The following is a 26,884-nucleotide window of genomic DNA, read 5'->3' as shown; positions in this document are numbered from 1 at the left end:
ATCCATTCTGCAAGTTTCTTTCTCTGCCACAGGTTGTGGACCAAATTTTTGTTCTCCTGTTGGAATCTAGGGGTAGGACTCTGGGGTAACAGGACTGTCTCTAAACTTTTCTTCAGGCTTTTTACAGCACATCAAGTTGGACAAGACTGAGGGCTGTGCTGCAGTTTATTGCAAAGACTATAAGGAGCTGAGCATCTCCTAAAATAGATGGAGCAGAGCTGTGCCTACCTGAGACAGTACCTTGTTGAGCATACTACCCTGGTGCTGGGAAGGATGCTGGCCTCTGTTACCTGTGCTCCTCTGTGTGAGGGCTGCCTCTTTACTGAGATCTCACCCGCAGGATTATGTGGATTGTCCACGGTGTGGTTCTGTGTTCCTTGTGTTAGGGAATTAAATGACCAGCTCCTCCAGCTCCTCACCTGTGCCACTGCTGCAGCTGCATCTTCTGTCGTAGGCACAGCAGTACCAGTCCAACTGCAGTCCCCAGATTGAGCTTGATGTGAACATTGCTTGTGCTGCCAACCACCAGATGGCCTGATGTCTGAATTGGTAAAAATAGTAGCATGCTACTGGAATAATTATAGCACCCATAGACCGAGCTAACAGATAGGTACCAAGCGATGAATACCACAGAAAGGAAATAGAACTTCTGGGGGAAAAAAATGTACATGTAGAAATCAATTCTTAAATATTTAATGCTTCAAACAGTAAAATTGCTCTTACTGTGTATCTGTTTATGTTATTTTGCTATTTTCTAATAGAATTGTATATGAAGAGCTACTTGTGGAGTTATGGATATATCAATACTGTAGTAGACTGGCTGTTATTGTTTGTGTAGAGAAAATCAAAGCCTTAAATCCTGTAGTATTTCTAAGCAAGAGGAACTCCATCTCAAAGTGGTATTAGTCCATGTTTGAACAAAACAAAGAATTTTCTTTTTGACTGGGAACTTCTGGGTCTGCATTACCTGCTTTATAAGCCCTTTATTTTGCCTGTGTCCCATCCAAAACAATTATTCTGTTACTTTATTGTCTCTTCGATGGCCTATTTGTTTGCTTTTTCTAAAACCAGATTGTGGGGCAGGATCAAAAAGTCTAATTCCACACAGCACCTAATTTGGTGAGGCTCTGTTCCTTTCTTCTGACATTTAGTACTGAGACGTTTAGATATAGAGCTTAGGGTATGGTTTAGTGGGGACTGTTAGCATTAGGTCAGAGGTTGGACTCGATGATCTCGAGGTCTCTTCCAACCTAGAAATTCTGTGATTCTGTGAGAGACCTCTGGACAGCCTGTGAAACAATCCCAGTGACGTAACCTGCTGGATTTTTTTAATACTTGTGTTTAATTAAATAATTTATTTATGGAGATTTGGGGAGGAAACAGAGGTTTCACATTCAGTTGCACCAATCATCTTCCCTAGTTTGGTAAAGAGGATGAAGTTCCCTTGCTTATTTCTAATGCCATACAAAACAACAACAAAAAAAAATGAATGGAGAAGCAGACCTAACAGACCTCTAGAGGACTGCGTGGTAAGTCATCAGGATCAGAAGAAGCATGTTTTTCTGCCTCACTCATACTCTGAAACATCATCTGGTCTACCCTGTCTTCTCACATACAATCCAAGTTTGAAGAACTGGGAAGGATCCAGATGCCTCTTTTTTTGAGAAATGCTTTTTTTTTTTTTTTTTTCCTCTTCTTTGATCCAAGTCTCTATCTTTAACTACATAAGATTTTTTATCATTAAAATTTAGTTGTGTGTTACCCATCAGCAGAAGGAGAGTTGAAAACTCCAAATATATTCTTAGCAAATTTTTAACCATTTTTTTTTTTCTCCACAGAGCTTGTGTTATCTTGGGTGTCATATTCCTCCTATCATCTATATGTATTGTGATCAAAGCCATCCACGATCTAGCAAAGAAGGTGCTTCCAGAAGTGGTAAGGTGATTCATGTTCTTTAAAATGTTCTCTTTACACTGCCAGTGAAACTGAGAAAGGCCAGCGTCTCCTTTTATCAAACCTTGTTGAACTTGGTGAAGCTGTGGCAGCTGCAGATCCTGCCTGGCTGCACGTACAGGTCCTGGTCTTCAAGCAGTATTTTTTTCTCATGTGATGGAGTCTGGACTTTATAGGTTTTTACAGGCTTGACTCCATCTTCTCTCCTTCATATTTACCTTTACAGGCCAAATCTTTTGCAGCATAATCACTTAAAACTTTTATACAGGTTTTTATACAGGAATAGAAGTTCACTTAAAGTGAGGCAGTCTCTCGGGGCTTAAAGAAAGTGGTAGAATTTTAAGATGAGAATCTTTCCACAGTTTAGTACTCCAATAGCTTTAGTATTTTATTTTTAATGTGGAAAATGTATTTTGGGATTCTACTTTTTTGTTTTCCAGCTCTTGCCTCCAATTCCAGAGCCATGTACAAGTAGCAAGAATGAAACAGGTGAGGGGAGCATGCTGAGTGAAAGAGCTGGCTTTTCAACTGGTTCACCATGGGGCATCACAAAGGGCTTTTCTCCGGCTCTCTGCTTTCTTTTGGTTATGAAAGCCAGCCCCTACCTGGCCAATAGAGCAGCTCTCTGCAGCAGCCTTTCTCTCAGTTCTGCTCTGTCCTGTCCTGCTTGCTTCCTTCCAGTAGTGGTTGTTAACTTTCCTGAGCTCTACTCATCCAAATCACTGGAAGAGCCATTTGGCAACAATTCCACTCCCAGAAGACTCTCTCTAATATGCCCAAACAAAATTAGGCTTTGGTTCAGGTATTGCATATGCAACCTGACCCGGACCTTTTGCATTCAGCCTTCATGAAGTTTGGGCTATATACATACTAAATTTGGGCTGTATACAGTCTTTCGGCTTCTCGCCAGCAAGTCCCATTATTCACACATTGCTGGAGGGAAGCCTCAACTCTTTGCTTTTGACCAGGAGATGGAGGCAGAGCTGGAAAAAGAGACAATGGAATTTGAACCTGTTACCCACTGCTAGCACTGCAGATGAATTCTGGGTACTGTACGCCCTTGGTAACTTCTAAGTAGTAGCTGGGCAACTACAGAAAGTTATTTTCAGTAGTTTAGTGAAGTTTGGGCAACCACGAGTAGCATAGCAAAAGCCCATGAATTAATGCATTACTGAATTGCAGCCAGGTGCATTGTTTGGCTACAGGTGACTCCTGTTTTCTTTGCATTTCTCTTCCTCTCTTTTCCACTCTTCATAATTTACTGCCTCCTCAGCTCTGCCAGCATAACAGCACATGTAGTTGCTCCCCAGCCTGGTTCTGTCAAAATGATCTAGGTTAGCTCAAATGCTTTTGTTAGTCAGTTCTCCAATTCAACCAGAGCTTTTCGACAGAACTGGGTTAGGGAGCGAGCATGGATGCCATTGTGCCAGTAAGGCTGAAGGAGATCTTGGTAAGGGTGAGGTAAGACCCTACATTGAAGGCCAGTTGAAGATGGACAACCTCTTAACTTGGCTTGGCCCAAACAGTGCATCTGGCTACAGCTTGACTCCTATTTAATGAGAAAATTCAATATAAATACATACTATTGACCGTGCAAAGCAGAAATAAGAAGGGAGGCCGTGATTAAAAATAAAAGACCCATTTGGTGACTTGATGGTAGTATCCATCAGATTAATTTAGATGGCTCAGTCTAACTCATTGTGCCCTAGTAATTTCAGCAGTAGGAACAAAAGTTTAAAAGGCATGGCATATCTCACTCTTCCATCATTACAGGTATCACCTGCAGGTGAGGGTTCTGTTTCTTACACAGGAAGAAATGTCTCTTATTTGCACCATTAAAGTTACATATGAATTTCAGACATGTTGTACTTCCTCACATTTTAACTTTTAATTTTTGAAATTTATTTACAGCAGGAATAAAACATGAAATCTACAGACAGGTGATCTCAGAGCAAATCCCACTGTGTTTCAAGTGTCCTGTAGGGATAATTTGTGCAGATCCCTTATGTCCCAGGCTATTTTGGATTTAGACTTTGGTGGCCTAAAAACTGTGTTGAGTAGGCACAAGTTGGGGTGGATACCGCTTACGTTTGACCTGGTATCAGAATAAGTGGACAGTATTGTTCCTGTGACATCTGACTGACTGCTCTCACTCATGCATGTGCTCCAGTAATATCAGTGGTTTGAAAGACGTGTCTGGCAGGGCACACAAATGCACGCACAAAGGGATTTTCATACCTTGCGGTTCTCCCTGGAAAGTAGGTTAAAACAAGGGATGAAAAAAGATGATTCTGTTGAGTGTCTCCTAAATGACATGGCAAGGGTTCTCTTTTCAAAGTCTGCCAGTACATCTCACTGTGAAACTGGTGCAGGTAAGGGTTGCATGACAGGTGAAAGATCTCTGTATAAACCAGGAATAACAATGAAAAAAGAGGGGACTGAGAGAACAGCGTTGTAGTGAAGATACTGCTGCAAGTAGTGGCCAGTGAGGTATTAAACTTAAGTGTTGCTACATTAAAACTACTTGGGCAGAAGGATGTTGTTTAATAAAACTTTTTCATTTGCTCCAGCTGTGCCTGAATCTGATCCTGATTTTGTCCCTTAGCATTATGCAGTGCTCTCTGTCTCAGTGGAAGCAGTTATTCCTCCCAGTTGTTTAGGTCTTTGCTGATCACGGGGAGTTCTCAGTTCATGCACAGCTGCCTAGGCAATATCATTAGCTTCTCAGAAGGGCAGAAATCTGCTCAAATGAAATGAGTAGTGGAAGAAGTTTCTTTGTCTACTTTTATCTAGGCTGATATCTTCTACTTCTTGAACTACCAGTGAATTAACCACTAATAAAACCAATCTCTGTAACATCATATAACCTAGACACATATGGAAAAAGAACATTTTCTGCTATGGCATTTTGTTTAGAAATGAACTAACCCGTTCTGCATCAAATAATGACATGGACTATTTTATGGTGGTGATTTCTGTATCATTGGGATTTCATATTAGCATGCTACTCTGATGCCAGGAATGTTATCCTAGTGGCATGAACAAGAATAGAACATCAAGATGAAGAAAAGATCAGTGTAACTCCACTGGTGTCCCAAACTGATATAAAAGTAGCATGAAAAACTCCTTACCAGGTTAAGAAGATGTAGGTTACAGTGTACGTGTTCACATCTGAGTCATAATTGCATGATGCTTTTGTACAATATGTCTGAATTTGCCTTTCCTGAAGCAAAGGTCATGGAAGGTGTGGGTACTTTTCAGAGCATCGTGTGAAATTTTAGATGTGTGACTTCAGTCTGAGGGGATAATGTGGTTAAACTCAGATGGAAAATGACTTGGTGTTCAGATGGTGAACACAAAACTAATTAAATCAGTCTTGAAGACAGAAATGTTTTTGAATGCATTGCTCTACCATTTGTGTGGGATTCCAGATTAACAAAAATGTTAATGCAGAGCACCATGGCTGACTGCATCACAGCCAGAACTATAAAGTCTTTTTTACATCTTAATTTTTGGGAAACTTCAGTGACTTTGTCAAAGTTACTAATTCCGAGCAGTTATAACTTCTGAGTTCATCTTAATTTGTGCAGGTTTTGGAGAAAATAGTGTATGATGTGGAGAAATTTAATTTAACAAATGAAACAGATCAAGCAATCAAGTAACCTTTAGTGAACTGTAACATGCTATGATTAAAGACCTAAAAGTGCAGTTACTCACTTCTGAATCATTTTGGATCACTTATACAAAGTTAATTGTATTTCTTGTTTGATATAAGATACATTGGTTACTTCTCTGTTGGTTCTTAATATGCATGCAGAGAGAAAGATACTTCCTTAAAAAAGAATTTATGAGCTCTTTAGTATAGAGATTCTGTTGTCCTTGAAGTGGATGGATCTCAGACAAGTGGCTTTCATGGCAAAACTGCTAGCTAGAAACGATGCAAACTTCACATGACTGAGAAATCAATTGAATGCTTTTTCGAGTGTTTGGAACACAGCTTTTATTTTATTTATGTGGACATTTGGAAGCAGGAGTCTGTGATATTTTTGTCATTTCATATGATGATTTCAGTTGCAGGTCTGCTAGTCCTCACCAGGATTCAGACAAACAAAAGGAGAATGACAGGCTTACATATTCATGGCATTTCCAGCTCAGTTTGCAGCACTGGAGCTCAAGTTTAGCTCTGGCAGGCATTTTTCACTCACCTAGCTGAGTTCTCTTTTATTCCTTGCTGAATGTAATTTCATTCAAACACACTGAATTACAACACTCCCAATGTATATTGGCCTAGAAGAGAGACCAATTAGAACTACTGACTTTCTGCATTTTTTGATACTGGTTCTCCCTTTCTTTTCTGCTTTTATTTATTTTACCTTTTCCTCTGTGTTAAGTAATTACAAATAATATGTAGTGTATATGCTGTCAGCAGACAATGTTTTTTGCAGTTTTTCAAATACTTCAAAACCCTGGAAAACACAGAAATGCTCTATTTCTATTTATAGTTCCTTTGCTTGATATACCAAGAACTCTATTTGCCTTCGAAATAGCTTGCAAGGTAGAATATAAATGACTAGATAGATTAATTGGTTTAAAATCTGGTCCATTTTAATAATACATGCTTGTCTGGAATTTTGGCTGCTGGTAATGCATGTGTTTTCTATATGCAACCACAACAGTGGCCGTGCTGAGTTGGGCTGAAGGCCCTGGCTCCTGTTCCTGTTCCTGACAGCAGCAGGGGCCCGGTGGTCCTGGTTCTGGCCATCTGCATCTCAGCAAGCCCCATGGTCGTGGGGATGCTAGCTACTGATACCCTTGTTCTTCTAGGAATTTCTATTAACACTTTTTAAAGCACTTTTTAGGTTTTTAGTATTGTCAACATCATATGATGTTGTAATTAGGTACTGTAGGAAGAAATATTGCCATTGTGCTTTTTTGAATTTACTACATTTTGACTTCATTTGTTGCCTCCATAATTCCTGTACTGGAAGAGGTAAATGATGGCAACAGCATTTTCCTGTTAATCATCTCCATCCCAGTCTTAAGTCTTCTCTATTGTATGCTCCACCAGTCTATTCTGACAGCAGTAGAATCCTTTTCTGTTTAATCCTTCCTCATGTGGGAGGCATTCATTATCTTTGGTCATCACTGACTTTCTTCATGACTTATGAAGAAATTATGACTTACGAATTTCTTATGTTCATTTTACCAAATTACTACTGAGCACTGAACTGGTATTTTTGCAGAACTTTCACAAATGTAGATTCCAACTCCTGCGGTTAATGGCAAGTTCAGAAATTGTCGCTGTTAGATAAACTTAGGATTTTCCCTATGCATATTACTTTATATAATAATTAAAAAGAAGCCTGCCCTGAAAAATGACATCATGTGTCAGGAGAGTTGGCCAGTGAATTAATTTTTTCACATACTCTGTAATTCTGTACTTGTATTAATTATATACTTTTTAATATCATGGGAAAAAGTTTCTTTTGAAGTAAATGAGATATATATTAATCCTCAAGGTCTGAAATAAAATCCCTTCTGCTAGTGTTTTCAACATTTGTGACATAGAGCAGTGTTTTCTAACAACTGGTCCATAGAATTATATTGTTTACTGTGTTTTTAAATTAATTAATCCATGAATTAGGGAGTAGATGATAAAAGTGTAGATGTAGGAGAAGTACTGCAGCTAAAGGCATCTGTTTGTCCAAAGGGTCTGGAAAGCATTAAAATTGAATATATGCATTGAGAAGCATAATGGATTGTTTTTCTCTCACACCTGATTTTAGGAACAACAAAAAGTGCCTGCAGGTGAGTTTCCCTTCATACTTACTGCAAGTACTGCCCTGGCAGGGGATGGATGTACAGTTCCTCCTGTGTTTCTACAATTACTGTGACAAATACTCTGAAACTAAAAATTCTCTCTATATAGGGCAGTCACATTTTGAAAGCTGTGGAAATTACTTTTACTGAGCACCAGAGAACAGAACCAAAGAGCCATCTAGGTTGAAAGTGACCTTCAAGATCATCAGGTCTAATTGTCAACCTGACCGTCCAAGTTCCATCACTAAACCATGTCCCTCAGTGCCACATCCGTGTGTCTCTCCAGGGATGGCCACTTTACCACCTCCCCATTCCAATGCCTGAAGAAATTTCTTCTCTGTGAAGAAATTCTTGTAGTGAGGGCCCCACTATTGAAGGTGCAGTCTCATCAGGGCTGACTGGGGACGCAGGGACAATCACCTCCCTGGTCCTGCTGGCCATGCTGTTTCTGATGCAGGCCCATGTGGCATTGGCCTTCTTGCCCACCTGGCACACCTCTGGCTCATGTTCAGCCATCAGCAGACCAGCACCTCCAGGTCCTTCTCTGCTGGGCAGCTTCCCAGCCACTCTTCCCTGAGCTTGTATGGCTGCATAGGGTTGTGTGCCCCAACTGCAGCACCAGGCCCCAAGCCTTGTTGAAGGGTAAGCAGATCATCTTGTCACAGGAGATGTGGTTAGTCAGGCAGGGCCTACCTTTCATAAAGCCATGCTGACTGCATCCAATCACACGATTGTCCCGTGTATGCCATGAGATGACGTTCCAGGTGATCTGCTCCACGGCCTTCCTTTGTACTGAGGTCAGATGGACAGGCCTGGATCCCTGGGTCCTCCTTCCTGCCCTTCTTGTAGATTGGAGTCACATTTGCTAACCTCTGGTCAACTGGAACCTCCCCAGTTAGCCAGGGTGGTAAATGATGAGCATACAGCTTCTGTGTACCTTCCAGAGAGCATCTGACTGACATCCAACCTTGCCTTGAGTTTGCAGAGATGCTTCATTTTCCTTTGGAGACAAATCTGTGTGGGCGTCTATGTAGACGCAGTTTGTGCATGCATCAACACATATGCGCAAGTCATTTTCTTTATCAAGCTGTGACCTCCTTTCTCATTTGTCTGAAAATGTTTTTAATTAAAGCTTTCATATTTTATGAATTTAGAGATGTGATGACATTTTACACTTGTTTTGGAACATGTTGTTTTTGAAAGAAATCATACTGTTCCTCTCCTATTTTTTTCATATAGCTAGGATGCTTAAATATTTGCTTAAGATTTCTTGAAAAATATTGGGTATAGGTGTGGTGCACAGAACAGTGAGTAGAGAATATATATACAGAATAGTGGATATAGATGTGCTGTACAGAACCTGTGCAGTGCCCTCAGCTCTCACGTAAGTGTGTAACACTGGCTTGAACTTCCTGGGGGGGGGGGGTTATACAGTGCCCAAACACTGTGAATACAGTTCTCATGAGAGATAGCTATGTGCAAGTACGCTTGGAAGACTTTAAAAAATACAGAAAGGTCACAAAATCCTTGAAAAACTTTATTTTCACAGCAAAGAGTGATGTGACATTACAGCTATAACTTCCACTTTTTTTTTTTCTGTTTTCTTTTTTTTTTTTTTTTTTCTTATTTCTTACGTAGCTGTGAAGCTTTATTTTTGTAGGGTCTGTTTCAGCATGACATGCCAAAGTTGTTAAGTTGTTATTTCACTTACATATTCTTGACTCATAAGGAAATTTGTTTTCACTCATCAGTTCTTTTTTTTTCCTTCTTCTCTTTTTCTTTGTTCCTAATACACATGCTGGAATTGTTAGAAGTAGGCCAGCTGCTCTTCCTTTCTGGTTTATTTGGAACTAAGCTTTTTGATAATTTTAGCAGTTCTTCATTATATCCAACTTATTAAGTTAATCAACATTTGGCATTTGGAATATAAAACCTTCATTCTGTTTACCCTTCCACTTAATTTTAAATGAATCATTCTCAGATTGTATAATTTTATTTTATTTTTTCCTACAATGTTGAGTACTGAAGCTAAAATAGAATCACTTCTTAACGGCTCAGAAGTGATTTACTATTTTTTTTTATAGCTATCAGATTCAGAATATTACCCCTATTGTTCCTCACAGCATTTGTTCTCCAGCCAGTGTTGGCCATAATAAGGTAATTCCCAGTAGGAAAAGGAATTGCCATTCCTTTATTGATGTTTCAGGGCTATATCCATACCCAGTACTGACCCTGAGGATTTGGTGCACACGTTTCATTACAAATAAGGAGGAGTTATGTCATTTTCCATGACATTGATGACATTATGATTAGATTTCTGGGTAAAATTTAGTAATTTCTTGATGTTTTGTTAGTATTTTAGGAAATGGGTTTAAAACTCAAATTAAGCATAGTTTTCAAGCATTGTTTTGTGTTTGGATTTACTAGTGTTAACTCTTGACATCTCTCTGATAAAAACCTTTTTTCATTTGCCTTTTAACCTTCCTCATGTCAATCACCATATATTCTTGAATAAAATAAATATAATTTGTGTAAAATGGTGAGATTTAGCTTGACTGTTGCCACAAAGAATTTGCAGACAATTTCTTGTTTATTAAGAAGGCTAAAAAAGCCCAACCCAGCAACACTGAGAGTGACTCTTTTAATTTCACCTGGGGTTGTAAATCAATATCCATTTACTATTCAGTTACTGCTTGCGTTTCCCTAGATAATAGTATAACACATGTAATGTCAATGCAGTTTGGCATTTGTCCTCATTAGTATGGCAAAGGACACTTTTTTGCAAGAGTAAGCAAGCATCATGCCATATTTCTGACATTTCCTGCAGAACAAAGAAGGAAAATGTAATCAGTTTGTATACAAAAGACGTGATGCACATCTGATGTGGTGCCTCCAATGCTTTTATAAAAGAAATCCCTTGTAAGATTAGGCCGCGTGTAATTCTATCATATATTATTGATTAAAGTTGAAGAGGGAGCTTGAAGTGGCACAGTGTAGCGTTTTGAGTTCTAGTTTATTTGCAAATTCAATCATTTATAATAAATACATAATATATTTAACAACATCAACAGCTGAATTATAGGTCAATAGCAATAAAGCAATGCTTGTGTTTATATGTACATGTGTCCCTATACGTACTTCTCTATACACTTCTAGTCTCTCACGTATATATATATAATTTATTGCACATAATTTCAAATCAAAGTACTGTATATATTAATTATACATCAGAATCCTGCTTTGTTACTGTTACAGTAAGTTTGGTTTGATGGTTCATTGTTTGACCTTAAACAATGAATTTAACCCTAAAACACACATGCTGTTACTGGTTGGTGAGAATGTTGCAGATACATGAAAAAAATGTGTAGTTGATAGCTTTTATCCTAAATTGTGGGTTACTAGCTAATTGAAGTGATTGATGAAGTCTTGTTTTCAGGTCTTGGTGCGGTGATACAAAGTGAGTGTGGAATTGCTTCGTCACAGTGCCTTGGCACTAAGGATACAAGTTTAAACATTCATAAGGATTTTGTTTTGGAGCTAATAATAGATCTTTGTGTCTCCATGCGAAGAGTCTGCTACTTGAGTCAGAGGCTGGGCTGTCGGTTTGTTTTCTGACAGTGAAAAGCAATTAAAACTCTTGTCCCTTTTGAAGCTAGCTGGTGAGGTAGGCCCTCTGGCTTCCCAGAAGCTCCCTGTAGACTGATTACATAAACTATTTATTACTTCTGAGAAAGTGTGGTAGAGATTTTGACTTTTTTAAAAAAGTGTTTGTGTTAGGAACATCTCTAAGGGCAGGAGACCAAAATCTGTTTAAGTGAGGTGCTCCCTGCCAGCCGGCATGCCCAGGTGAGGTGAGGGCGGGTGGCAGTCAAGGGTACGTGGAGGTGGGGACGGGGAACAGGGTGGCAGCAGGCCCTGGTGGGTGCTGGAGAGGATAGTGACCCATCCTGGACTGAAAAAGGGTCATTGTGGGGATGTGTGAGACAGCAGGGATGGGAAAAACCAGTATTTAGCAGCACAAACTCGGCGTGGTTTGGGCTAGTCACATCACTTCTGCCAACAGCAGCTGTAGCGTTCCAGGAATACGTCCCTACCTCCTCAGCCAAGACGTCTCATTTCATTTCAAACCCTTCTTTCCTGGGCAAGACTCAGCAGAGAAGAGGTGGGACATGCTGAGAGGCTGCCTTCTGTGGGAAGGGCAGAGCGGGATGAAGAAATGGTACCAGCAGCTCCTGGCTGTGATGCTGGGGGGCTGCTGGTGGCGGCTGACGGAGGAAGGAGGCTCACCACTGATGAGGAACATTGGAGAGGCCTTCTTCTTCCCATGCCAATAAATACCTTTTTACTCGACGCTGTAAACTTAGGGTGAAATAAGAACATTTCTACATCCCAAAAGAAGAAATGAAAGGTGTGTAAATGAAGGACAGAAGAGAAAAAAAATAATTGGTAGAAATAATGTGGTAATATGGTATGAAATCTGGGCAAATTATTAGGGTCAGAACAAGTAAGACATTCTAGGAAAAGGCTAGGAGCACAGATCAGCTAAAATTCAGTTACTATGCTGGGAATTGTGTTAAAATATCTCCACCTACTAAGCTAAGCACTGAAGCATCCCCTACAGCTTTTTTTGTAGTTTTTACAGTAGATTCAGAAAGAGATCAAAGTCACAACATCATCATCAACAAATTTTCCTTAAGCCATAAGAAGACTGCTGCTTTTGGTGAGATCCTTGAAAGCAGGGATGGAAATGTTGTCACGTTTTTGAAGACCTCTGTTCTCATCTGCACTGGTGGGGACAATGCATTTGGATAAAGTGCAGGAAAGCTGCCTGCGGACTGCTATTATTCCTTTTTTAGGAGCAAAGAAAGCATCCTAGGAAAGCTCTCTTTTTTTCAGGGAAGCTACCATGGTGTAAAATTTTGCATTAAAAAAAAATAATCTTAAATTGGGAGATTGCAGCTGTTAGAGTGCTGTGTAATGAGATGGCGGCCCAGGATGAGCACCTAGCTTTGTGTACACTGCTGTTTTATACATGAAGCCATCTAGCCAGATAACGTGTGCCTATTAATTGAGGTCTCATGTACGGTGTAATAGTAATGAGGGAATATGATGAAAAGAAATGGAAAAGGAAAGAGCTTTATTTACAAGGCTGAGAAGCCTTTATCATATGGAAATGATCAGAATTTAAATTTTTATCATCTGTCCCAATTTGCTGCTGCTGCTTTAATTAAAATAACACCAGGAATGTGTGCAGTGAGTCTGGCTAGATCTGCTGCGTGCTCTTGATGACCGTCAGATGCTAAGGCAAGGGCTACAGAGAGGGCACGACTGAGGGAACATCCTGAGGGAGACGGTGCCAGATGGCCAGGCTTATTTTATTAATTTGGCTCTCCGTTATGGCTTCTCTTGTCTTCGTATCTCCAAATGATGGTTAGTTTAATGGGCAGCATTTCACAGCCCCAGTATGATGTGCTTAACTCTTCAGGCCCCGTGGCGCTGCAGCAAGGGGGGTGCGTCAGCCCTAAGTCCTGTCATGCGGCGGCCCTGAGGGATCAGGTAATATGCTGAGCCCCTTTTAGCGGTCACATCCTGCAGGCTGGTGGTGTACCAGCACAGACAGATGCTCTCCTAAACTACTTACAGCTTCTGGTCCTGTATGTAGCCTCCAAGGAGCATTTTGAGCCCATTTCTGCCCTTTTGCTGCCTCACCTGCTCGGCCTGTGTGCCGTAGGTACCAGCCAAGCTGCTGGGCTTCACCTCGGATTTTGAGCTGATCTCTTACATCTACAAAACCTTCTTGCTAGCAGCATGTAGCCTCACGCTGCTTCTTCCAGCTGGGTGCCTGGAGATCCAGCAAGCGAGGAAAAGGACTGAGGAAAGTGAATTTAGGTGATTTTTTTTCCCTTCAGTTTTGTCTCCTCGCCTTGTACTGAAGTATCGGCCGCCTCCTTGTGGCTGTTGTGTAGAACTGCGACGAACCGGAGATCATTCTTTAAATACTGCTTAGAGAGACAAAAAGAGATAAAATCTTCTGAAAGTCTATTCTGCACAGTCTAAAGCAAGAAATTACTGAGGTGTTCACATTAAGAGCAGAGTTTTTTACCTTCTTCTCTTTCTATGTCCACTGTGATTGCAAAGGAGCGATGGTTGATCCGGTCACTTTGGTATTAGCAATAAAATGAGCCTGTGTTTTGTTATTAAACAAAAAGAGCTTAGGAAAACTTTTTAGTTCCTGAAACCTTGATAAAAATCTTATTCATAAATTCACTCTATGAGTTTATTCAGAAACCTGTATCACATATAAGTTGCCTTGGCTGTCACTAAAGCTGTTAGACTGATTTTGATCACAGTATATATACTGCTATTTTTCAGGGTCAATAACTGATGAGAGGCAGTTCCTATCAGTTGGTGACCAGCTGGGTCGAGATTCTGTAGGGAAAAAAGAAAGTTCAGGTCCTTCAGACTCGGGGGGATCACGAGCAGGTTTGCTCGCCATGCTTACTATTGCAAAGAAAGTGAAAATGAACTTGCTCATCTGTAGAAAAGTTGTATTCTGCCTGATGGCATGAGAGCAGTGCTCTGACTGCTAGCTCAGGGTAGAGACTCTGTGGTCATTAGGTTGAGGGAGCGTGTCATTCTTCTTCAGGTTATTCTGAACTCTTACACCTATGCTGTACATTAAACATCAGATGAACTATTTAATAAAATGTTAGATGAGATCAAAATCCCCAAACCAACCAGAATTTGTCAAACTATCAAAATTAAATCATTGGGCGTGGTAAATATACATTTTTGAGGAAGAAGCACAACATATAGAAGCATGAATTTGGCAGGAGCTTTTTGCAAAGCTTATCCAGCCTTTGGAAGCTTTGTTTTTGTTTCATATCTTCTGGAAGCTTCCAGCTTTACCTGCTGGGCTGTCACCAAGCAAACATTCCCAGTCTTTCCCTACTCCTCCAAAACTGACTGGGTATCTTCCAGTTATTTTGGTTAAAATAATTTCACAAATGCCTTTTTTTTTTTTTTTTTTTTCCTACCGTTACCCAGTTGCTCTAGTTCTTTGTTCTAACCTCTTCTGTTTTGTGCTCCTTCCCTCAGTGCGTTCCGTCTTGCTGTTCAATACTGCGCCAGCACTAGAGAATGAGCTCATGGCTGACAGAGAATGAAGTAGACTTGGAAAATACAACTTAAAAAAATTGTTGGAAAACATATGGAATTAATTATTTGGGGGATGTGAGCACACTGCATTAGTAATCCAGTTCCCAGTGTATCTTCCTATGCAACCTTCAAAACCTTTTTTTGATTTCTTTGGGTGTTGAATTGCTGCTGAAATAACGAAAATGGATGGAGGTGATGATGACTCATGATGACAGTGTTTACTATCAACAGGGATTTTTGCCAGGGTATTTTAATCGGTAACAGGGTCCCTGTGGCACTGGCCCACTTAGACCTGCAGATAAAAAAAAAGTATTCTTGCTATTTCCTTTATTTCTACTGATGTTGCAACAGCTTAAATTAAAGCTTCTATGAAGAGTAATAAATTAATCTATTCCAAATCTCTGTGGTTAGGTGGCAGGCAGGCATGGTAGTGCTTCTGCATTGCCCGTGGGCTGATGGACCTCACTGGGAAGGAAGCACAGGGACCCCTTTTGGGCACCTGGCTGCGGTGCTGGTGTTTCAGCACCCAAAAGTGGCTCTGCTCACCCCAGCTGAACACTAAATAGTCAGGGGAAAGAGGTAGGTGCCTGCAGACGACCTCTTAGAGAACGTATGTTAAACAATAATTAAATTTGCCCTACATAGACATTCAGCTTTCCGTCAGGGGAGCCTAGGGAGCTCATGTTATGTATTCAAATTAAGCAATGTGGATATTTCTGTAGCTTTGAAATGAAAGCCTGGTGAAAATTTGTTTTCTAAGAGCTAAACCCAATTTTGCACATCAGTAGCAAAACTCATATGGCTATAGCTTAGACCAGACTTTACCTTAGGAAAGAAGGAAACCAAACATAACCAAAGCAATTGTTGACTCAGAAATTAATTAAATTATTATTTCTCACGTTAAAAAAAAAAAAAAAAAATCAACAAAGATCTGGTAAGTGGGATTTTGCTCTCAGTCTTTTATCCTGCATGCAGAGCCTTTGTGTTTGATTGCATTAGACATCAGATTACTAGGCAGTCTGCAGTCAGCCCAGCAGGTACATAAGCTGAATCTGAGGAGTTTGGGTCTGTTCAAATTGTGTTGCTTGGAACCATCATTAATTATGTTTGGAAGAGCAATTACTGACAGTAGTATAAACAAAATAAGCACCGGCTGTCATGAAAGTCATAACTCAGGAAATCTTTTTCTCAGGTTGTATAATTCAGTGGCACAAGTAATTGCATATTAACGAGTACTATTTGTCATTTAATATGTAGGACAGGACCATAAGATATACTAATGTCTAATGTCTTTTCTTTCAGGATGATTTCCTGTATAGCGTCTCCGTTTTAAGTGGCATCCTTTGCACTGTTTTGGCAGTAATCAAATTTATGCTGGGAAAGGTCCTTACAAGCAGAGCGCTGATAACTGACGGTGAGTGTGGAGATGATCCTGCTGCACTTACAGACTCCCCAAGGGAATTCTGCAGACACATAGGGTGCTAGTGACCCCTTGCCCAAGGGAAACAAAATGAGAAAGCCACTGGAAAACAAACAAACAAACAAACAAAAAACAGAACAATCCATGGTACCACTGGAATCTTACGTAGATACTGAAATGGGTTTGTCTGATGGATGTCAAGCAGTTAATGGCTAGATAGTAAGCAATAATACACGTATAGAGAGAGCATATAATCAATGAGGTGTGTGTCAGAGGTTAGACTGCAGCGTGGGGCTATGACACCAATTTATATAGCTTTGGCAAAGTCACATCCATCCTTGCTGCCTACACCTGGTGAATAAACTCATGCCTACAGTGCATGTGTAGCAAGTCTGTTGCAGAAAATGCCTCCCTGCCTTCAGCAGCAATCAGCCATCATGCATATAATTGCTTTAGTATGAGTAATTTAAATCTACTTCATTTTTCTTTTTGTGATGTGTGATAACACGAGTATTTATATTTTTTGTTGTCCCACTTATATAAATACTTTGTGAGTATCTATATTATAAATACAAAAGAAGCAAAAAAAAAAATCAAAACAGCAGTGCAGGGAGGTAGGAGTAAGTTACTGCTTCCCTGCAGGTGTAATTCTCTCCCAGCAGACCACATTGGTCAGTGATCCTATTCCTTACTAGGGACCCCCTTTTTGTGTGAAACAAAAAGATCAGCAACCTGCAAAAAGGATTCTGGAAAGGATCCTGGGAACTGGACCAGTGAGTCTGACTTCCTTTGCTGTCAGAGTGTAAGCGAGATGTGTTGACTGTTTTAGAACTATTTCTAAGCAGGCAAAATCTAACCCTCCCTTTAAAAAAGGTGCCCTGTTTTTTAAACAATCAACTTTTTTTTCAGACAAAACATTAGCTGACAAAATCCTGTATCACTTTAGCTCTGAATTGGTCTCCTGTATAACACAGAAATCACTTTGCCCATAATTACATCCTTGTGCTAATTATATTGCTTCTGAGCTAGAGCTTGCTCATCCTTTGATTAAAAAATTAGGGAATAAAGTAAACAGTTAACTCATTCTGCTTTTTATTTCCATTTTTTTCTTTCTAGAGCTATTTTAGAAAATGTGAGAGGCTGATCTTACCACGTGTAGTTAGATAACTTCTTTCACAAAAAATATTTACATGTATACTTGGTTTATTAACAATCAGGAGGAGACAATATGATTCAGTGTTTGAGACAGATTTAACACTCCCTTGCATTTCTTTTATTAGTGTTTTCTGTTTCCTGCTGTTTTACCTCCTGTGATCACTGGCTGTATAGCAGCAAACTGTTCTGAGTAAGCTGAGCATACATTCTTCTTTCTGAAAAATAGGTTTATTTCCAAAACTTCAGATTCTCTGCCATACATGTCAACTTCTATTGAGGATACTTGTTCTTAGAAAAAGTTTGTTTTCAAATAGGGCTTTACAACAGTAGCTCTTTAAAGCCTTAATATTTTAATCCTGATAAGGCAGAATATCCTTTATACAGTTTGTGTATAGCAAAAGTTCATGGCCTTTTGGATAATAAATGCAGCCCTTTCCTATCTTGAATTTTGCACCATCTCAAAGGACAGGTGCAGAGATGAGACAAACTGGTAGTGTCACCCAGCTTTCCTGTAGGTTTTAGACACCCGTTTCCCTCCTAGATTTAGCCACCTGTTTTATCCTGTGCTAGCGAGCCTTATGCACAGAACTTGGCATCTGGTTTCATACCTGCAGCCTGATTTCCTGCTGCACCAGCAAAGAAAGGTTTGACTGAAGGACAGGCAGGAAGAGAGGACAATTTCCTCTGAAAGTAGCTTTTAGATCATTTGGAACCGTCAGCCAATAATAGCAAGAAAATGTCTTATTATTTCCTGCCTTTTGCATATCATGGTGATGGGATCTGACTTCAGCTGGAGCAGGGGAAGTAACACTGGTTTAAATATATAGTTAATTAATTTATACTTAATATATTTATACACACACTATATTTCATTGACAAGTATAAGCAGTTATATTGCTTGGGAATGAAAAAGAGCAGGAGCTCATTCGAGTGCTTTGTGTCAATATTGGTTTAGCGAGACTGGTATAATTAATTCAGCAATCAAGCACTTACGTGCAAGTTTCGAGATTCCTATTGCAGAATGCACTACCATAGCTGGAAAACAAACAAACAAACAAACAACAACACGAATAAACACAGCCCCAAAGACTTTTCTCACAGGTTGGGGAGCCTGAGACCTTTCGCTCCCTATTCTGCCACAGAAGCGCTAGGTAACATGTGCTTGTCCATGCCAGGGTTTCCTTTGCACTTAAATTCCCCCTGACAGGAACCCAGTGCATCTTAATCAAAATATGGATGGATTATACAAGTAGGTCAGCTATAGAAGGTCAAGTCTTAGCTACATCTTTCAGAAAAAATGAACACAACTTAGGTAGGGCTGGGATGTGGGAGGTGTGGATCAAAGGAGACGTTCAGGAGTAATTGCCATGCATGTGGTTCTTGGCAGACATGGAGAGCTGGAAAAAAATGGGCAATTAGTATAAGCTGCAGCTGACTGGAGTTGGCTCATGACACAGCACAGACTATTTCAAGTTAGTCTTCTTCATTTGTCATCATGGTATCGAGCATTTGGAACTCAACAGAGAATGAAAAGTTTGGGACCAACTAAATCAAGACACAGTATGGGGAAATTAATGTAAAATATTTTAAATCAGAACTGACAAGTGACAGAGGTCTTACAAAACACTGGTCAGACACCAAATATTCCAAGTTTGTTGTGTAGACGTGCCTTGGCTCACTTCACGTATGGGTCCCTCTCTGGTGGTACCGCTACAACCACGGCTTTTCTCCCTACAGGTGACCTTGTCTCCTTATGTGAGGTTATTGAGATTTGATTCTCCCTTTTTTCCCCCCGTCTAGGTTTCAACTCTCTTGTAGGTGGAATAATGGGATTTTCCATCCTTCTTAGTGCAGAAGTGTTTAAACACAATTCTTCTGTCTGGTTTCTGGATGGCAGTATAGGAGTTTTAATTGGACTAACAATATTTGCCTATGGGATCAAGTGAGTATCTCCTGCTAGTAGGTATTTCTCTATATACTGTAGGTGGGCTGTCTTGTTAATGGAAAAAGCTATAGCTCTTAAATGCCAGCGTAACTTCTGTGAAATCTGTCACTGGATTTTGTTAGACTAGCTGCCAGTATAGAAGCACAGTGCATGAATAAGGACAAAAGACTGTCTGGCTGTCTCTCATCAGGAGGAAGGAAGGTTTTTCTATACCTGAATTTAGAGTTTTGGCCTTGAAATATAAAAAAAATAAAATAATTACAAATATGTGGTAAGATCACTCCATGCTGCTCTTACGGGACACTTCTAAGCACTGTTTTTTCCAGTGAAACCATAGCTTTAAGGTAAGATGCCTAAGCTTAAAGAATGGTCTTACCTCTGATTTCTTTCTTAGTCTGACCCTGTAGCAACTTCAGAACTGAAGGTTAGCCAGTTATATTTCAAATAATACTGTTTCCACTAAATTGCAAGATGATTTCTTGATTCGTGACATCAGAAATAGAGGAAGATCAAATGAAGCTCTGCCACATGCTCCTTTACTGCCACAATTTCCCTTGACGGCTTGAAATCTAAGGGTTTTGTGTTTCATCTCTCTTTCTGCCATAAGACAAAGGGGGAGATGCAGCAACCTATTTAATTGGAGTCGCCACTGTAGAGAACAGCCCTAGGCTGCAGTAAGCCCTCTGGAAGCTGTGTGCTTTTTTTTTCCCCTTAAACTTGGAAAACTAAATTAACATTTTAATGGGGAATACCATTCTTGGAAAAGCACTGTAATTGCTGTTACTTCAATTGCAAAGCTAGCTATTCTGGAAAACTGTAGCAGCAAATCAGTACCAAAATATTTAAATGTACCAAACAGTGCTGGAAACCTTTCCTACAGCCTCTGAAATTTGTGCCACTACATCCCTGCCAACATTCTGCCCGACAGGCAGCTCAGCCATTGTGTCACCAAGACACAGTAAGGGATAATGAAGAAAACAAAGGGTAAAACTGCATTCTGTTTTAGCAGCTGACCTGATTTTTTCCAGTTGCTGGAACTGCTGCAGTTCTGTGTGGTTAGAGACCTCCTTACAGCAGCTGTGTGGGAATCAGGTGGCTACAAGATGCCTTCATCCACTAATGCCCCATCTTCCCTAGCTAGAAGTGACTGCTGCTGTGCATTTCAGTTTCCAAATGCAGCTGTGTGTCCAAACTTTCTAAAGGCAACACCATCCCTGTACAGTTTTAGACTCCCTTTTGGGCAGAATCAGTTCTGGGGCAGAATTAATTTAGATCGGGAGAAAGCAAGATAAGGGTTACTACGTGTGAGTTTTCTTTTACTTATAAAATAAATGTGTGTGTATAAATGAGTAAATAAAGCCCCCCAATTCTAGGGCCTTCTTTTTGTGTCTCTGCATAACCGCTTCTGTGCTCTCCCCTGCAGGCTGCTCATTGACATGGTTCCCCGCGTAAGGCAAACGCGCCACTACGAAATGTTTGAGTGAAGCTCACACCCTCTTCTTTGTAAGGACTGTAGACCTACAGCATCATGCATTTTGGCAAGTGGTGCCAATGGTATTTTATTAACTATGCGGTTTGTTTCCCGTGGTCTGTTTTTGTTAAAGTTTGTTTTAATGGGAAATCTCTCTGTAAAACCGGCATATGTGCACACTGCTTGCAATTCAGCGAAACAGCAGCATTTTTCTGTCAAGTATGCTATCGATTCCTGTGAAAATAGAAAACATGCAGTTTGCAGTTTTAACCCAGCTGCCATGTTGTATACTCTAGAGTGAAAGTGTTCTTAATGATGTGATAAACCTGTGGGTAAAGAAGTGCCAGTTTCAGATCCTGTTTTTTTTCCCCCAGCCTGTATTTTCCTCAACATGTGCTGTAACAGAAGTGCAAGCCTTGCTAACCTCTTTGGCTAACAGAATACCCTGTGTAGACAGTGGACACCGAGAGCTGTGTTGCTTGAAACACTTAAGTAGCAACTTCTTCCACCCCTTTTTAAATAGACCCACAGAAAGAGCAGTTGCAAACCTTTCTGTGAGCAGAGAGGTACTCCGTTTTAATCTTAAACCAACTGAAACTATCCCTCCTCAGTTTAAATTCTGATTTTTCCTAACAAGACACCATCCATTGCTTTGCATGGATCAAACAAGCACACGCAGTATTACTGTACAGACCAAAGCCAAAAAGTCCTGCAAGGAAGAGGAGCTGCTTGAGGAATGGGATTCTCATCTTCTATTGTACTTTGCACAGATGTGTCAGCGTGTGTGACTTTGTGGTTGCTCTGTAGTCTGACAATGACACAGCAGTGGCTCAACCTGGTGGTGAGATAGAGATCTATTTATTAGACTTAGATTGTTCCGTAAAGTGTTGCTCACCTTCCATCACACGTCTTATGTATTACTAAATAGCAGGTTAAATTATCAAAGAATCTTGATGTATAGTCAATAAAACTGGTATCTATTTTATACAGTACCTGTAAGTAACATTTGAAAACTATTTCCAGAATGTATCATAGAGCAAAGTCTTCCTGTATAGCAGCCTATTAAACTGGATTCTCTGGCTATATCCATTTTCTCTTTATTTTATATATTTCAGGTTGGCTTTCACAACACAGAGACAGTATTGTTGCTTCTGTTTATCAAAGGTGGATAAAAAATAGCAGACAGTCCACTGTAGAGGTTGAAATAGGACTATGGTAAGTAGCCAAGTAGCTAGAAATTCCTATTTCTAGCTACTCTACAATAGGTTATGTAAATGACAGTAGCCCTACAATGAGTAGTTTAGTGACTGAAGTAAAGTGGGGACTCTGTTTACTGGCACCTTGTGTTATCTAAAACCATGTTTCCCATCATGTGTCACTTAGCAAGTTCTTAGCCAGGTTCTCAAGGATCTTTATTAAAAGCAAACCCCAAATGACACTTGCAGGGAGAGACCCCAGAGGTTTCACTGGCCAGACAGTGCCTACGTGAGGTGTGCAGTGCTGGGGAGGTGACACACTTCTTTTTGAAACACAACAGAAAATGCTTCACTGCAAAATGAATTTTGTTTGGCTGCTATAGCTGGTTTACACGTATCTTGGATTGATCAAGTTTGTATAAATGGCTGTAAACAAACTTCATACTACTGTTCGTATCAGTATCCTGGTGCTGCTTATGCCCGACTGTCACTGGGTGTTCATAAATGCATTCAGCAAGAAGTCCAGAAGGAGCTAGCGTAGAGGATTTGTCACCATACAAAAGGTGGACTTCTAAATAGCACATACCACCCCAAAACCCTTTCTTCATGCACAAGGTCCTAATTTGTTATGCTTTTGCTTAATCCTCATATTTTCCCACTGTGTTTCCCAAGTCCCCTGAAGAGAGCCATGAAACTGGTACTTCGCTGCTGCTGAACTCACTTGTGTCGAGCATCTACAGCATCAGAATCATAGCCCCATGGCCTGAACCTACCTGTATTACACGTTTCGTGGGTTTGTTAGTTCTGTTCATACTGTTCACCCTTTTTCACCTCTTCAGGGGCTTTGTTACTTCTCCAGTCCCAGTGCTAGTCACTAGAATGACCCCTGGGACCTACTAACAGAGCTGCCCCGCAGGGCTGCGTGCACCAGCAGCAGGTTCCTAGCAGAGCCCAGTGCCAGCTGCTTCAGAAGAGAAGCAAGAAGGTAAAATTGGTTGTGGCAAGATACTTAACTCCTGATATAATCTTGGCAACATGGTCCCAGACCATTGAAAGCACGTAGACATTCAAAGCAGTGTCCAGCTCCAGTGTTAAAGCAGCCTGTTAAAATGCTGAGCACAGGACGATGCAGATGCGTTCCTGCATGAGGTAAAGGTAAAAGCTGAGTAAATGAAGTTTCACACCTCTCAGAGGATGTTTGTAAGCACAGCCTCCAGCTGCATAGCCTGGGAAAAGGTGAGGTTAAACAACTTCATCTTTTTTCTTACCAGATTAACTTTACTGTGAGGGTGGGCAGACGGTGACACAGGCGACACAGTGAGGGTAACGTCCCGGCACTGCCAGTGGTCAGCAGGCACCTGTATAACGCTCCCAGTAACGTGCTTCTGGTGAGAAAGTGGTCAGGCAGTTGGACTTGGGGATCTTTGAAAACCCCTGCCAACCATCCTGTTCTGTCCTATCCTGTCCTGTCCTGGCCTATCCTATCCTAATCCTATCCTATCCCTAATCGTGTCCTATCCTAAACTGCAGAAACTTTTCAGGTGCTTCAAAGCACTTCTGATATTAGCAGGTAAGTACAAGAAAATAACTGAAACACTTGTGCGACTTCAAAGGAAAAAGACCAGGAAACGATACCTCAGAAATGAGAACAAATACGCGCCGATGAAGCCAGCTAGCATCAAAGCCACTTCTTTTGGTGCACCACATAAGGAACGACAATCACTGCTCATCCAGTTTACTGAGATGTCCTGATCTAGCCGGGCACCCAAAGGTAACACTTTCTGTATTGATTTTCTTCAGTAAATGTCTGCACCAGTTGTTTCCTAACTATGACATAACAAGTGCCCAGCTACGCTAACTGAAGGTGGACTTTTCAAAAAAGCTGAGGTAGCTCAGGACGAATCACCTGAACCTCAGCACTGCCCAGCGTGCCATTTCACTTGGTGATCACAAGATGCACACTAAAGCCTACCCAAACTCAGAGCTGCAAAGTAATCCCTGAAAGTGGTGATGAATCTGAGCAGAGGCTTTGAGTTTGCCTTGCAGTTCAGCAGAGAAGGAAGCTATCAACAGCTCTCACAGCAAGGATTACAGCAGCTGCAGTCCTGAGCCCCAAGCCGTGCCTTGCATATGCCAGGTAGGGATGTGGTACATGTTGAATACCTCCCTTGTTAGATAATGGAAATTGGTCACGTTCCCTTTGTAATTAAAAGCTACATATATTTTTTAAACTCAGAAATCACCAAGTTCGCCTCCTGCACTGCTTTAGTCTGCTTCCAGCTTTGTAGGGAAGCCGTAACTGAGCATGCTGCCTCTGCAGCCACAGAGGCAGGGAAGCACCGGGGCTGCTCCCAAGGGTGTCCCCGGGCTGCATTTCTGCAGCCGCCCCATCCTGGACTTGCAAGGTGGAGAGTGCTTTTCGCTGTGCTCACAGCACCCTTCGCTTCTGTTAGGCTGCTGCTGCGGGGGGAGCAGTGCCACCACGCGGTGCTGTGGCTGCACACACACAGCCCATACCCGTAACTGCAGGAGGAAGCCGGGGCACTTCGGGGCTGTTCCCTGCCTGGTGCTGCAGGCTGGGGCTAGCACGGCTGCTGCTCCGGCAGTGTGAGAAAGGAGACCCCACCACCACCTGCACGCCCAGAAGTGGCCCCACCGCCAGGGAAAGCAGGTGCAGGAAGGCTGTGATACGTTTTATACCAAGCCTTTACAGAAGGGCTACGATGTTTAAAGTCTGGTTCACAAGTAACAAGGGCACATGGCCACTTGTCAGCCAATGCTCTTGCCACCAACTGGTATTTTTCAGAAGTCACGTCTCAGTGACACGGACCTTACAGGACTTGGCCTCATGGGACCATCACCCTTCACCTCAGCACGCTCGAAGGAGTAAAGGAGCCATCGAGCACAGCCCTGGGCAGGTCCCATTGCCTCCTGCCTGCTCTGGAAAGGGGAAATCAAAGCCGAGAGGGGGCTTCAGAGCTCTGCTGCGCTTATCTTATCGCGAACACCAGCTGTCACTCGCTGGAACAGCAAAGCCTCGCTCCATGGTACAATTTCTTTAAGAGATGCTGCCACTATTCCAGCATCTGTGTCCGGCACGCTTTGCTCTGAAGGCTCCCTTGTCACAGCTGTGCACAAAGCGATGCCTCCGCTCCCCCAGGCTGAGGGCTCCAGTAAAGCGAGACTTCACACCCAGAGCCTGCTCCGTGCAAACATCCCTAAGTTTTTGGCAACAAAGATTTACTGTGAGGAGTTCAGTGAAATGCAACCCCCCTGATGGGTACAGTAATAAAACGTGCAAGTCCCGACAAGCACAACCATAAATTAGGAGCATCATTAGGCAGTCAGCTGGCCTGCTGCAAGCTGAAGTGGAAAGTAGCAGCGTGAGGGAAGCCTTCTGCGAGCAGCACGAAGCAGTCACTGCAAATGTTTCCATCTGTGGGCTCTCTACCAGCTGGAGTTTGACTGAAACCAGTCTAAATGTGCAAGAGTTAAAGCACTTAGTATTTAATCTCCCTCAGTGATCTTCTTTCCAATACAGCTGCACAACACGTGTGGTTTTTATTCCAAGTTCGAGCACTCATACATTTTTTTTCTGTTACGTGACTGCAGCACATCTGACTGTAGCTGGCTGCCGTCTTACAGATGTCTCCTTACAGTGTCAGAGCTGAACAACAAGTAGGGGAACGAAGCAGGAAAGAAAACAGTTCAAAAACTAACCAGAATGAGGGACTAAGTGAGGAGGGTCCCCTGCTAATTGTTTCTGATGTTAACATTTGGGAATTGGGGTATGTTGAACAGCAACACAGAACCAATTTATTTTTTTTAAACTATTTTAATCTAAGGTGAAATAAGCCAAGGAAATGTCCATAGGGAGGAGGGGCTAGTGAGGGATATCCAGATACCCCACCCCACAGAAAGAGGGCTGAAGCACAGCTAGCAACCTGCTGCAGAAAACCACCACGTTTAATCATGAGGCACTAAGATCCCTCATTCCAGAGAGCAAAAAGACCTGCAGCTGGATATCCACAACCAAGGCACAAGCCTTCTCCCAGCTTGCAGGCGGTTCACGTTCTTGCTTCAGCCTGACATCTTGATTAATGCTATTGATTACTAGTGGTGTGTGTCATTAATCAGAATAGGAAAAAAGGGGAAAAAAAACAAGCCCAAGGTGATAGTCACAGCTTTCTGTACTGTTCTAACTTTCAACTACTCAGTTGTGTGACCAGATTAAAAAAAAAGTCCAAAACATACAAACTTGGAAAAAGGTAGAAAAAGGGAGTGGTTGTAGCCAAGTAAGCAGTTGCTTCCCTCCAGTGTAGTTTTAAAAAGTATGAAACAATTGTCTTACAAATGGGCATTTCTATAACATAAAGAGCTCCTGTTCCTGCTCTTGATCTTTTACACACATTCCCCCCCCCCAATCATTTTACTACCCAATACAATCTGTGCTCCCCTCTTAGCCTCTTCTATTAGGCCTGGATGGCTCCACTGAAACCTCTCAGCGCTCCTAAACTGACCGCTTAGCATAAGAAATTTCTCTTTGTAGACATACATTGCATGTCTTTTCTGACACATCAGCTCATAACCTCCCAGGCATTTTATTACAGCACCTATCAAGTGCCTGGGCAGCACATCTGTCCCTGATGACACAAGTTACATCTCATACAGTCCTGGCACTTCCCAGGAGGTTGCTGCAGTACCCACCAGCTGCTCTCCAGCAGCAACTCCAGCCTGGCCGTCGGAGTGATGCGAACCGCAGCGAT

General features: G+C 41.4%; 1 protein-coding gene across 2 annotated transcripts in view; it reads left to right on the top strand.

Moving 5' to 3' along the window:
* TMEM163 (transmembrane protein 163) overlaps nt 1-22,005 on the top strand; it is a 96,609-nt gene extending 74,604 nt beyond the window's left edge. For both annotated transcript variants that reach the window (XM_027461507.3, XM_027461505.3), the window contains 4 exons: nt 1,839-1,935; nt 16,234-16,345; nt 19,307-19,448; nt 20,875-22,005. In XM_027461507.3, the coding sequence (XP_027317308.3) occupies nt 1,839-1,935; nt 16,234-16,345; nt 19,307-19,448; nt 20,875-20,935 (412 nt within the window). In that variant the 3' untranslated portion in view covers nt 20,936-22,005. The remainder of the gene's footprint in view (nt 1-1,838; nt 1,936-16,233; nt 16,346-19,306; nt 19,449-20,874) is intronic.
* Nucleotides 22,006-26,884: the final 4,879 nt, after the last annotated feature.

The sequence above is a fragment of the Anas platyrhynchos genome, chromosome 7 (assembly GCF_047663525.1).
Source record: "Anas platyrhynchos isolate ZD024472 breed Pekin duck chromosome 7, IASCAAS_PekinDuck_T2T, whole genome shotgun sequence".
Classification (NCBI taxonomy): Eukaryota; Metazoa; Chordata; class Aves; order Anseriformes; family Anatidae; genus Anas; species Anas platyrhynchos.
Note: the sequence above shows the minus strand (reverse complement) of the source record. Positions and strands in the feature narration are given on the sequence as shown.